Source organism: Octopus sinensis, linkage group LG5, assembly GCF_006345805.1.
Source record: "Octopus sinensis linkage group LG5, ASM634580v1, whole genome shotgun sequence".
Classification (NCBI taxonomy): domain Eukaryota; kingdom Metazoa; phylum Mollusca; class Cephalopoda; order Octopoda; family Octopodidae; genus Octopus; species Octopus sinensis.
In genome coordinates, this window is record NC_043001.1 from 73,633,844 (window position 1) to 73,646,540 (window position 12,697).

The following is a 12,697-nucleotide window of genomic DNA, read 5'->3' on the forward strand; positions in this document are numbered from 1 at the left end:
ATAAACCTCTCTACAATCTATAGAAGCTACACAAGCATATAGGAGGGTATATAGGTATATAAGAATTTAAGACATAAAAATAAAAATATTAAAAAATTAAATAAAAAAAACAAATAAAAGATAAAATATTTTCCTATAAAAATTATTTTTTCAAAAGAATTTTTTTATAAAAGAATTTATAAAACAAAATATTTCATTGTGGATGATATAAAAGGTATAACAGAGATAAAAAAATAAGGATAAGTCAAGATATGTATAACAAATGCTAATTAAAAAATAAATAAAGATAAAGATACCCTTGGACATGGGTTTATAAAATAATTGTAAACTATACCAGAGACACTGATTTATGTAGAATAATAACAGTTCTAAGGGGGTAAACCATATACTTAGGGGAGGTGCAAGATTTAGTAATCCATTGCCAATTTCTATATTATATCTATAAGGGAAGAAAATCCTAGTACTGAAGGGGAATATATGTAATATAAATACTGAAGGAATGCAGGTTAAAATGGTTAGGGGTTTTTAGAGAGCAATACTACATATATTTCTAGATAACAGAGGGCATGTTATGAATAATATGACACCTTGGATAACTCATGTTACCAAATTATAGTATAGTATGCTTATCATTATCTGCTTCTAAAGTATTTAAATCATAGTAGGCTTAAATAGATATGCATTATTCTCTAAATTCATTCTGCCACAAATATAAAGGAACAATGTAATTATTTTGGCTTCTAGTAATGATACAAATTTATTAAAAATGGTTTATCCTTTATGTTGGAAATCTATATGGTCATCTGGATCTGAGGAGAGTGGTTTCTTTCAAACTGATATAATGTTTTCATTGATTGATTAAATGGAGCTGCTTGAAACGGCTGTAATGCATTGATACCTGGATATACTTGTTACTTATTTGTATATATACATATATATATATGCTGGATATAAGAAGCATCAGATGTGGTGTGCAAGAGCGACGCTTGCGATGGTATGGTCATGTGCTGCGGATGGATGAAGAGAGATGTGTGAAGAAGTGCCACTCCCAAACAGTTGAAGGTATCAGGGGGAGAGGTAGACCCAGGAAGACATGGGATGAGGTAGTCAAGCATGACCTCAGAGCATTGGGCCTCACTGAGGCAATGGCGAAAGACCGAGATCTCTGGAGATATGCTGTGACTGCAAAGACCCGGGCTGCTTCCTGCACCAGTTCTGCATAGCCCCCTGCCCATTCAAAGTACCCCGGACCCAGTTGCCCCCGTACCGCTGGCACGTTAAAAGTTCGAACCGATCGCGACCAATGCCGGACCCCCCGGCCCCTGTGCAGGTGGCACGTAAAAAGCACCCAATCCACTCACGGAGTGGTTGGCGTTAGGAAGGGCATCCAGCCGTAGAAACTCTGCCAAATCAGACTGGAGCCTGGAGCGGCCCCTGGCTTCCCAGACCCCGGTCAAACCGTCCAACCCGTGCTAGCGCGGAAAACGGACGTTAAACGATGATGATGATGATGATGATGATATATATACACAAACACATATACCTGTGTGTGTGTGTGTGTGTGTGACAAATGGCAACATAATGGTGTGTGCAGTTGTACAATTATATGATATGTACTCTGGGGATCAAGAATATGAAACTCTGAATTAATGACACACATACATTCATCCTCATCATCAATTAACATCCATTTTTCCATGCTTGTATGAGCCAGATGGAATTTTATTAAGGCAGATTTTCTTATAACCAAATTCTCTTCCTGCTGCCAACTGTCATGTGTTTCGAAGCAGGTCATTAAATCCTAATGACCACACAAGTTTTTCCTAGAAGACTGGAAATTAACGACATCACTTGTATGATAACGATACTTATATACAAGCATCACATGGTGTCAAGACAAGGGTAAACACAAACATACACATATATCTATTCATCTATCAATATATATATCTTTTATCGCTTATCTTTTGCTTGTTTCAGTCATTTGACTGAGGCCATGCTAGGGCACTGCCTTAGGGAATTTTCGTCGAACAAACCGACCCCAGAACTTATTTTTCAGGTTTAGTATTTTTTCTATCAGTTTCTTTTCCTGAACCGCTAAGTTACAGGGACGTAAACACACCAACACCTGTTGTCAAGAGATGGTGGAGGACAAATACTGACACAAAGACACACACATAGATATACACACATATATCTATGTGTATATATCACATACTTTCAATGAAAATTCAAATTCGACATGATTAGAGGCTTTGTGGATGACAAAAGCAATAACAAAGAAGAGAGAAAAATTAATATTAGCATACTTATATAGTGAAGACTTTGTCACCATGAGCCAACTAAGATGAAGTGGTCATGTTGGTGGATGAAAGACGGGTGCTTGCTAAAGTAGATTTTCTCTCAGATTAAAGAAGGCAGACATAATATAGTCGGACAACAGAAGAGATTTAATGTGATCTTAAAAACCAACATAAAGAAACGTAAACATAACTGGGAAACCAATGCCAAGGACAGATAACTCTGGTAAATCATCATCTGAGAAAATCAGCAAGTACTGAAGTTAGAGGATGTGTAGAATTGGCTTTAAAAGGTACTTAATTGGCGAAAAACAATAACACACACATATATAGACTGAGTGAGAGAGAGAGAGAGAGAGAGAGAGAGAGAGAGAGAGAGAGAGAGAGAGAGAGAGAGAGTGTGAGAGCACGCATTAGTATTAAGTGAAAATGGTAGTTAAAATTTGTCATCCACAAAGTCTCTAATCATGTCAAATTTGAATTTTCATTGAAAGTATGTGATATATACACATAGATATATGTGTGTATATCTGTGTGTCTTTGTGTCAGTATTTGTCCTCCACCATCTCTTGACAACAGGTGTTGGTGTGTTTACGTCCCCGTAACTTAACGGTCCAGGAATATGGAGTTGTCTCCCTTAGCGTGACGTTGCTAAAATAGATAAATTATCGTACTTTAACGTGTATAAGGAACCCACCTAATTTTGGGGGTTTAAAATTTGGAAAAAGGTTTTGTAAGGGATTATTATACAATCCATGTATAAGAAACTCCCATATTTTTTAAAACTAATTTTTGACAAAAAAAATAAACAGTTCCTATTACACGTTAAAACACGGTATATTGTTAATTCATAGGGAGCAAGCAGAAATAGTGAGATTACAACAACATATCTATTCATTCTCAATACATTCTGGCAGATTCGAACGTGAATATCTGGTTACTCTTTCAGTTCATAATTGGTGAACATTTCTCTTTAGATAATGTGTGTTCATAACATGCATTTTACTAGTGTATGGGGAACTTTCAACCTCGTTCTGTGAGTGCCACATGAATTATTATTTGTTTGCTAGACGTCAGCAAGTATCTGTAAATATTTTGTTTGCTGACTTCTATAAACAAGATTTTATAGATTCATTGGCCTGGCGAGGTAGCTTTGATCATGAGATTACAATACCTATTTCTTTATTACCCACAAGGGGCTAAACATAGAAGGGACAAACAAAGACAGACATAGGTATTAAATCAATTACATCGACCCCAGTGTGTAACTGGTACTTAATTTATCGACCCCGAAAGGATGAAAGGCAAAGTCGACCTCGGAATGAGATTACAATACCATGGTGTCTCAAAGTTGCCTTACACCAGTGAATCACATATGCTGTGAACACATCATCTAAAGAGAGGCATTCTCTGATGATGAAAAACAACAGTGATCAAAAATACACATTTGAATATGCTAGAACATATTAAGAATGAATAGGTAATGTTATTATTACACTGATATATATAAAGACAATGAGGTGGCAGAATTATTAGCACACCGGGAAAATTCTTTGCAGCCTTTCATCCATTCAAATTCGGTTGAGGTTGACTTTGCTTTTCATTCTTTTGGGGCCAATAAAATAAGTACTAGTGTAAAACTGGGGTCAATGTAAGCGATTTACCCCCTCTGTGAAATTGCTCTCCTTGTGCCAAAATTTGAAACAATTATTACGCAGATATTTGAAAAATGTAACTTTTAGTTCTTTATTTAGAAATTGTGAACGTCATTGATTGGTTGAAATTACCGAAATACGAGAACTTTAACGTGAAATAACTTTGTAAATATAAGTTTTTCTCAAAAATGCTAAGAGTAAAAGATGTTTTATATGACACATTATACCAGTGTCCGAAGTTTGAAAGTGTTTAGTTACAAAAATTATTTTTTAAATCTGTAGGTCAAAAGGTAAAAATCCAGAGAATCATCATCATCATCATTACAACAGTGACATTAAAACATCTTGTTTCTCTTTCTCATACACACACATCAAGAGTTTCAAGTAGAAAACTAAAATTACTCACAGGAATTTTCAAGGCTTCAAAAAAACTAATGGCCTTGCCACTGGATATCTCTTCTGTTTCCACCAAAGGCTACAACGGAGAAGAAAAAGAGAAACTTTATTTCATTATATATAAACAAGATGCTTCTTAAGAATTCATTTCATAAACCACATGGTTTCGTGTTTGGTCTCACTGAGTGGCATTTTGGGCAAGTGTCTTCTGCTACAGTCCCAGGCTGACCAATGCTTTGTAACTGAATTTGACAGATGGAAAATGTGTGGAGGCTCATCATGTCTGTGTGTTTGTGTTTGTTACCTCATCACTGCTTGTTAAGCAGAACTTGTTTGTTTATGACCCAATAACTCAGTAGCTTGGCAAAAGGGATCCTTGTATTGTTACTAGTGATAAGTGATATACTTGATAGTAATTTAAAAAATTTACAGTTTGTTTTAAAAAATGATTTACCAAATATTTCAACATTAATAATTAATTCTAACAATGATTCATCATCATCATTTTAATGTTCACTTTTCCATGCTTGCATGAACTGGATGGAATTTGTTGAGACAGATTTTTTATGGCTGGGTGCCTTCACCTGTTTCTAATTGAGGTAATATTTCTCAATGACCAGTCATGCTTTCATAGAAGATTGGAAATGAAGGACACTGCTAATATGATAGTGACATCTGCTTACAACTATCATGCAATGTTGAAACACGGAGACAATAAAACGCACACACGCATCAAGCAAATGCACCAGAATTTTGATCAGTCAGAAGCTTGTCCAAGATGCCACACAATGAGATTGAACCTGAAACCATGTGGTTGGGAAGTAAACTTCTTATTTCTTTATTGCCCACAAGGGGCTAAACATAGAGGGGACAAACAAGGACAGACAAAGGGATTAAGTCAATTACATCGACCCCAGTGTGTAACTGGTACTTAATTTATCAACCCTGAAAGGATGAAAGGCAAAGTCGATCTTGGTGGAATTTGAACTCAGAACGTAGCAGCAGACAAAATACCGCTAAGCATTTCGCCCGGTGTGCTAACGTTTCTGCCAGCTTGCTGCCTTATGTGAACTTCTTACCACACAGTCAAGCCTATGGTTGCAAATTTGGGGAGGAATTAGACAACTAAATCAACACCTGTAGTTGACTGGTACTATGACTTATGCCATTGCTACAACAACAATACTAACACAAGCAGCAGTAACAACATCAACAACAGTGTCCAACCACTAGAGCTGTGACTGCAACAACAACCACAGATACACATATACCAACACCAGTAATAAAAAACAATGGCCACAGACTATAACAACAACGGGAGCAACACTACCATCATCATCAGCAGCCGTTCAAGAATTTGGACCTGGAGATCTCCATTTCCAGCGACTTCAAGGGCCACCTCCCAGTGGTGTTGGGCATCAACGAAGAGCCCTCAGCTACAACAAGATGACCAAAGCTTTTTTTTCCCCCAAGGTCTGGGGTCTCCCGCCCCTAAGCCCTAGACCATCACCTAATCATTCTTACCCGTCTTGTTGCTTAACAACAACAACAAGCATCAGCAGCAGAATCTTCCAACCCCACAACACAATACCACAAGGTATATCCTTCTCTTCTCCAAATCAGTTAGATATGCTGTACAATGGAGGCAACAAAGAGAAACAATGAAGAATTGTCTTTGGGAAGAAAGAGACAGAAGAAAAAAAAAACGAGGAAACAAATCTTCCACAAAAGCTGGAAAATTTGAAGAGATTACCAATACTAACTCTACCAGTACACAAAAAACATCAACACTGCAAATAACATAACAAATACGAACACCTCACCTACATCTGAAAACAACTGCAATGCCAACAAAAAAGCATCATTAAACTACATGGCCAGAGACACAAATGACTCATATACATTAACACAAAAACATAACACAAAATGACTACATCACAACCACAAATAAACTCCCAAAACAAAAATTAAAAAAACAACAAGAAACTAAAACTAAATATTCCAACAAAATCGAAGATTTACAAGGATAATTAAAAAAAGGATATGTAAAAATTAATGAGTGGGAACACCCACAATTAACCAAAAAGATAGATTGTCTGTCTTTCTAGATGTTTAAGGTAAATGGTACTTCTCAGCCTCTTTTATCCAACATGACCTTATTCAAGATAGGGAGTGTGAATGCATGTAGCTTGGGGTCAGATTGGAACAAGGTCATCAGACATAGATGTGGTGGCCATAAGCAAAACTGAATCTCTGACACATTAGGCTTGGTGTCCATTTTCAGCAGCAATGAAGTGTACATATCTTCGAGTTGGTTGGGTGAAGTTATACAGTTGTTTTCAAAAACTTCGGATCTAGCAACATGGACTATTTTCCTGGACTCAGAGAGTAAGTTGGTGGTGCTAGAGTAATTTTCTAGATCCAAAGCTTTTCAAAACAACTCCAATCAACTTGGAGATATGTACACTTTATAACTGCTGAAAATGGGCACAAAGGCTCATGCATCAGAAATTCTGGTTTTGCTGACAGGCACCACATTTATGTCTGGTGATCCTGTTTCATACCTTCCACTAATAGCTATTTATACCCTTATAGAGACAGGGTGGCCAGAATGACAGCCGAGACAAGACACCTGCCTTAATGATCAGGGTGACCCTGGTTTTGCTGGGTTTCCACAAGTAGGTCTTGGAAGTGTGTTTTGTTTGTTATTTTACTTTTTACACACTACTTTGTTATCTCCCACTACATCATCCTGTACCTTCCCCAGTGTTTTTGTTAATTCTTAGTGGTTAATAAAGAAATTATTATTAGTAGTAGTAATGGAGGTGGTAGTAGTAGTGGGATTAGTATTATTATTCATTGTATGTTGTTAGTAAGGTAAAAGCACAGTAAATAGGCTCATGCTATACAACATAATGGTAGAACTGATTTCAGAATAAAGTAATGGATTATATACATACCTCTGTTTCTGAATACTGAATATATTTGTTTTGGGATTTCTAGAATAATAATAAGGACAATAATAATAATAATTTCTAATATTTAGATAATGACAATTTCTTTTATGTATGATAATAATTGACAGAGCCGACCAGTATCTACACTGGTTAATATGTCAGTGTTATAAAATCAAAAGTAGTTATAAGTATCAATCTGAAGCTGTAAATGAGGAAATAAATGTAACAATTCTTTGGGACTTTTCTGTACAGAGACAGAACCATCAAAGCTAATAAACCAGATATTGTTATAAAAGACAAAATAATAAAATCTATTTATTTATCAAGATGAGTAACCCTTTTGATCATAATATTGCAGCAAAGATTTTGATAAGCTCAGAAATTGAAAAAATGTGGCATCTCAAAGCAGTTACAACACCAGTAATTGTAGGAGAACTAGGAATTATCAAAAAGGAATGAAAAGTTATTCAAGAATGATCCTTAGAAAAAGTGCAAAAGGCTCTTTTAGCTGGTATGTCACATGAATTGAAAAGAACATTGTTGCTGTGAGAACGATAACTTTCCATGTAAATCATTTTTATTCTTGCATAACTTTTCCTTTATCCTAGGTGTCTGGAAGACAGTAAAAAATGAAAACAAAATTGAAGGAAGCAGAAAATAATAATAATAATAATAATTTTGGCACAAACCCAGCAATTTTGGGGAAAGGGTAAATTGATTGCACTGACCCGAGTATTCAACTGGTACTTATTTTATCAACCCCAAAAGGATAAAAGGCAAAGTCAACCATGGCAGAATTTGAACTCATGACATGAAGGTGTATGAAATGCCATTAAGCATTTTGCCTGGCATACTAATGATTCTGCCAGCTTGCCGCCTTTATAATAATAGCAATAAAAATTTAGAATCTATTTTCCATGCTGGCATGGGTTGGACAGTTTGACAGGATCTGGTGAGCTACAGGGCTGCATCAAACTCCTATGTCAGCTTTGGCATGGTTTTTATAGCCGGATGTCCTTTCTAATGCCAAATAATAATATTTTATTACTAATTCTAACTGGCAGTACCTTTGGAAATTCCACACTTAATTTGAAAACTGTAAGATGGTTGGAAGTTTATAGAGAATCATGAAATATATAACTCAGTTTGAAATTGTATTTTGTTGAAATATTTGATTCTTTAGATGGTACAAAAGTCCTTATTGGTAGAATTGAATGTGCAGTCTTAGGAAATAACATCACTGAAAGCTGTAGTCCTAGATATACACTTGTGACCTCTTCTACTTTGAGAGTTGTTATACAATCTTAACTATGGAACAAAATCTACATATAATATTGTTCTGCCTCGGTATGATAATAATGGTAAAGCTTCAGCAAATTTTAATACACTGCATTACATTCTTATTTTCATATCATAAATCTTCGTCATACATCTCAAACTTTGTCTGTATTGCACTTTCACTTGTGGTTAACGACACACAACCTGTGTCTGATATATTGTGTGTAAGGGAGCAAATCACTCCCTCGTAGCATAGGTGTCCAGTAACGATGAAGGGTAAAGATCCAGAAACCATGGTCTACTGGTCTTGCAGAACTGGAAAAGATGTTTTCCTGGTGTTAAAGTGTAGTAACATAGTTCTTTATGGAACAGCCATGTTATAGTGGCAAAAAAAACCTTACCATCTAGAATTGTTACTACTTATCTCGTTTAGAGATTTCAGAAGTAGCTACTTTGCTCCTAGTATATATATATAAAATACAAAAATGGGACAAGAACACAAAAAATACATATATATATATATAACCTTTGCATTTGATTTTTTAATGTCTTTACCCCCATACTTTCGTGAGTTGAATTGAGCAAACGCTATATATGAGAGAGATTTTCTTTAAGTATTAGAAATAGTTTTAAAAAAGTTTTTTTTTGGCTGCTGTTTCTAATGAGTTCAGTATGTGGCAAAGTAATTTATTTTACTAAGCTCTTTTATATAATGTAATAATTTGAATTCGCCTTAAATGGTCCCTTTGCATACTGAACACTTGGTGAAATTGATTAATAATTAATTAATTTTACCCTCAATTGTTGAAATTATATATATATATATATATATATATATATATCACCAAGTGTATAGCTAACAAGAATGACTGTAGTCAAGGTTACGGTAAACCCCCATGTTGGTCTGAAAATCCAAGAAACACAACATTGTTTACGTGTATGTGTTTACATTTGTACTCATTTATACTAGAGTCACGATATTCATAAGTTGGGCTTGTTGGCATTTCTCCTGCACATAAATTACCTGCTCACTTTGTATCGTTATAGCTGTGTAGACTAAGAGATCCCCTGAAAAACAGGTAAGGGTTAACATCAGGAGGGGTATCCTGCTGTAACATATTTGTCTAAACTATGCTAGCATGAAAAAATAAATAGTAAAAATGAATGAACTATCCTCACCATATTGTGTACAAGCATCCCTACTGTATTGTGTATGACATCATCTTTTTCAGACATAGCATACATAGGAGTACATTATTGAATGTGCCCTTTCTTTCTTTAAAACAGTAATGTGATTTGAGTAACCACATAAATGCTTCCTTGTTGGCTGTAAATTGTATACACACACATGCTAAGTAGGGAATGAAGGGAATATAAAAGATCAATGAAAATAATATCAAAATAATTAAAATGGAAAATTAGTAAAGAAATTGATTTACCTCTGCATGTTCTGGAGGAGTACACTGAACAAATTCAGGTCCTAAAATGATATTTCACAATTAGAAAATATTATCAAATTTCACAAAATGGGAATTGTCTGAAAATAAACTGCATTTTTAAACTCACAAAACAAGGATACTTATTTCAAAGTTCTTACTCTGTAATAACTTGATATTCCTCATCATTTAATGTACATTCTTCATGCTGGCATGCTGGTGCTATTTGTCTGTTCTGATATGGTTGTTACAGCTGGATGCCCTTTGTAACACCAACCACTTTACAGCAGGTACAAGGTGCTTTAAATGTGGCACTGGCATGAGTGCATTTACAGATTATACCCTAACTCAGTAAGTAGAAACTCAACAAGTAACATTTCAGCAAGTGCCGCAAGTATTAACATAACAAGTATCTAAGTGAGTGTGTATGTGTATACAGGGTGGCCCAAAAGTTGGTTTACAGTTATTCAGCTATCTCTTTCGCATTCATATATTAACAGTTTAGATCTTAATTATAAAAAAAATATGAAACTATTATTCTATGCTAATTTAGTTAACTGCAAAATAGAAATTTAAACGCAATGAAATTTTTTAAAAGAAATTTAAAGTGCCTATGTGATAACTGTAAACCTACTTTTGGGCCACCCAGTATATATGTGTGTGTATATGTATATGTGTGTGTGTGTATATATAGATGTATGTATGTGTGAATGTTAGTGCTTGCTAAGTTGTGGCTCTTGTTAAAATGTTACTTACTGAGTCGTAGTGCTCCTGTATTTACATAGCGCTGATATGGGTGCTTTTTACATGGCACCGGCATTGGTGCTTTTTTTATGTGACACAGGCACGGGCGCTTTAAATAGGACAAGCATGGGTGCTTTTACATGACACCAAAACCCACAAGCCAACAAGGCAAGGGTCTCTTGGCTGAAAGAGGGATGAAAAGCATATGTCTGTATGCATGAGTAGCCATGATTTTACTTAGCTTGACATGCCTTCTCAAGCACAGCAGACTGCCAGAGGTCTTGGTCACGTGTCATCTTCTCTGTGAGGATGAATGTCTTGAGATCTTTTTTCACCATTTCGTCTCACATCTTCCTGGGTCTACCCCTCCCACATGCTCACTCCACAATTAGAAATCAGCACTTTTTGACTTTGCCATGATTGCATGAGTCAGATGAATTCACTGAGGTTGATTTTCTATGACTGGATCCTCTTCCTGTCACTTGTTTCCAAGTAAGATAATATAAGGTGCCATGCAGTGGAACTGAACCTGAAATCACATGGTTGCAAAGTGATATTCTTAATCACACTGCCCATGCTGGCACTCTAAAATTTGAAAATATAATTGATTTAATTATGTGTACCTGTCAAACATATATGATTGTCAAAGTAATAATATTGTTAATTAAGAATGTTTTATCAAACTTTACTTACTGTGAATCATAAATAGAAAGGCAAAAATACCCATGGCTCCAATAATTATTCCAGGAGCAACGAAAGACCATCCCCAATTTGTTTCAACAAATTCTCCAGCTATAACAGAACCAAGAATGTTTCCTACTGATGTATGAGAATTCCATATTCCCATTATCAATCCACGGCTGAAATTAAAAACAAAAACAGAAATTACACATTTGATAATAAATTAGTTATGATCTTTATGAATCTCCATTAAAGAAGTACAGTAGTTCTCAACCTTGTGTAGTTCAGTAGTTTTTTTACAATCATAATGTGAAATGGCAGCAACATATGACAAATGAATGCCTTTACAAAGACCAGTTGAAGGAATCTGAGGTAGATGCAGACCCAGCCAAAAGTTAGTGAGAAAAATCAAGCAAAGAGGGCTGCAACTATCTGGTGACTGCATGCACCACTCTAAACTGGAAGTATCCAAATTAGTCTTCTGGAACCCACTTCATGTTGATGTAAGAAAAGGAAAACATCATCACACTTACATTGACAACCTGACCACAGACATTGGCTTGGGATGTATCCAGGACCATGACGCAGTGATGTTGGACCAAGAGGTGTGACAGGGAAACTTTGTTGCTGTGGCCCAGGGTGGAACACAGCCATAAAAAAAGGAAAAAATGTACAGAGTGACATTGAGCAAGGCTAATGCTGATGTCAAATGTAAGTAAAGCCCTGGTAGGATGATATCTAGCAGGAGATGGACAGCTATAAGGTAGGAGGCTGTGGTCTGATGTGTGCACACCCACAGTTCTTTGTTGGAAATGAGATGGTACCAACTAATGTCCTTGATAGTTCTCAGGGCTCAGCTATTGAAGTTGGCAATCCTTTTTGCCAAGGTCATCGAGAGAGGCCACATTTCTGCTCCATAGAGGAGAATGGAGAGTGTCAATGCATTGTAGATGCAGCTGAACATGACTGGGGAAGATCTCCAGAGGCTTGATGTCATCTTGGAGGATGGAGAGGGTCTAGCATTGGACCACCAGCAACGGAGAGCACTGGTAGACCTGGTCAGCTCTATGCATGATGATGTCTCTGGTATCACCTCAGCCCCATCAAGCAAGAGCATGAAGCAAACAGAAGCAAAGTAATATTGATGCGCTCCTCTTTCTCTCCTCCCTCCACCCTGACTGTCATGTCCTAGATGTGCCTGTGGATCAAAGAGTGTGAGAATGAAAAAGTACCTATGACAGCTTGTGATT

The 12,697-nt window shown here is 36.1% G+C and overlaps 1 protein-coding gene across 4 annotated transcripts in view; it reads right to left on the minus strand.

The window, feature by feature from the left end:
- The window catches only part of LOC115211948 (glucose-6-phosphate exchanger SLC37A2-like), an 87,393-nt gene that overhangs the window by 29,572 nt on the left and 45,124 nt on the right, over positions 1 to 12,697 (minus strand). For 3 of the 4 annotated variants that reach the window (XM_029780711.2, XM_036502752.1, XM_036502754.1), the window contains 4 exons: positions 11,460 to 11,626; positions 10,026 to 10,066; positions 7,312 to 7,350; positions 4,362 to 4,430 (listed from right to left, as the gene is read on the minus strand). In XM_029780711.2, coding sequence (XP_029636571.2) covers positions 4,362 to 4,430; positions 7,312 to 7,350; positions 10,026 to 10,066; positions 11,460 to 11,626 — 316 coding nt within the window. The remainder of the gene's footprint in view (positions 1 to 4,361; positions 4,431 to 7,311; positions 7,351 to 10,025; positions 10,067 to 11,459; positions 11,627 to 12,697) is intronic. The other variant, XM_036502753.1, reaches the window with a different exon arrangement.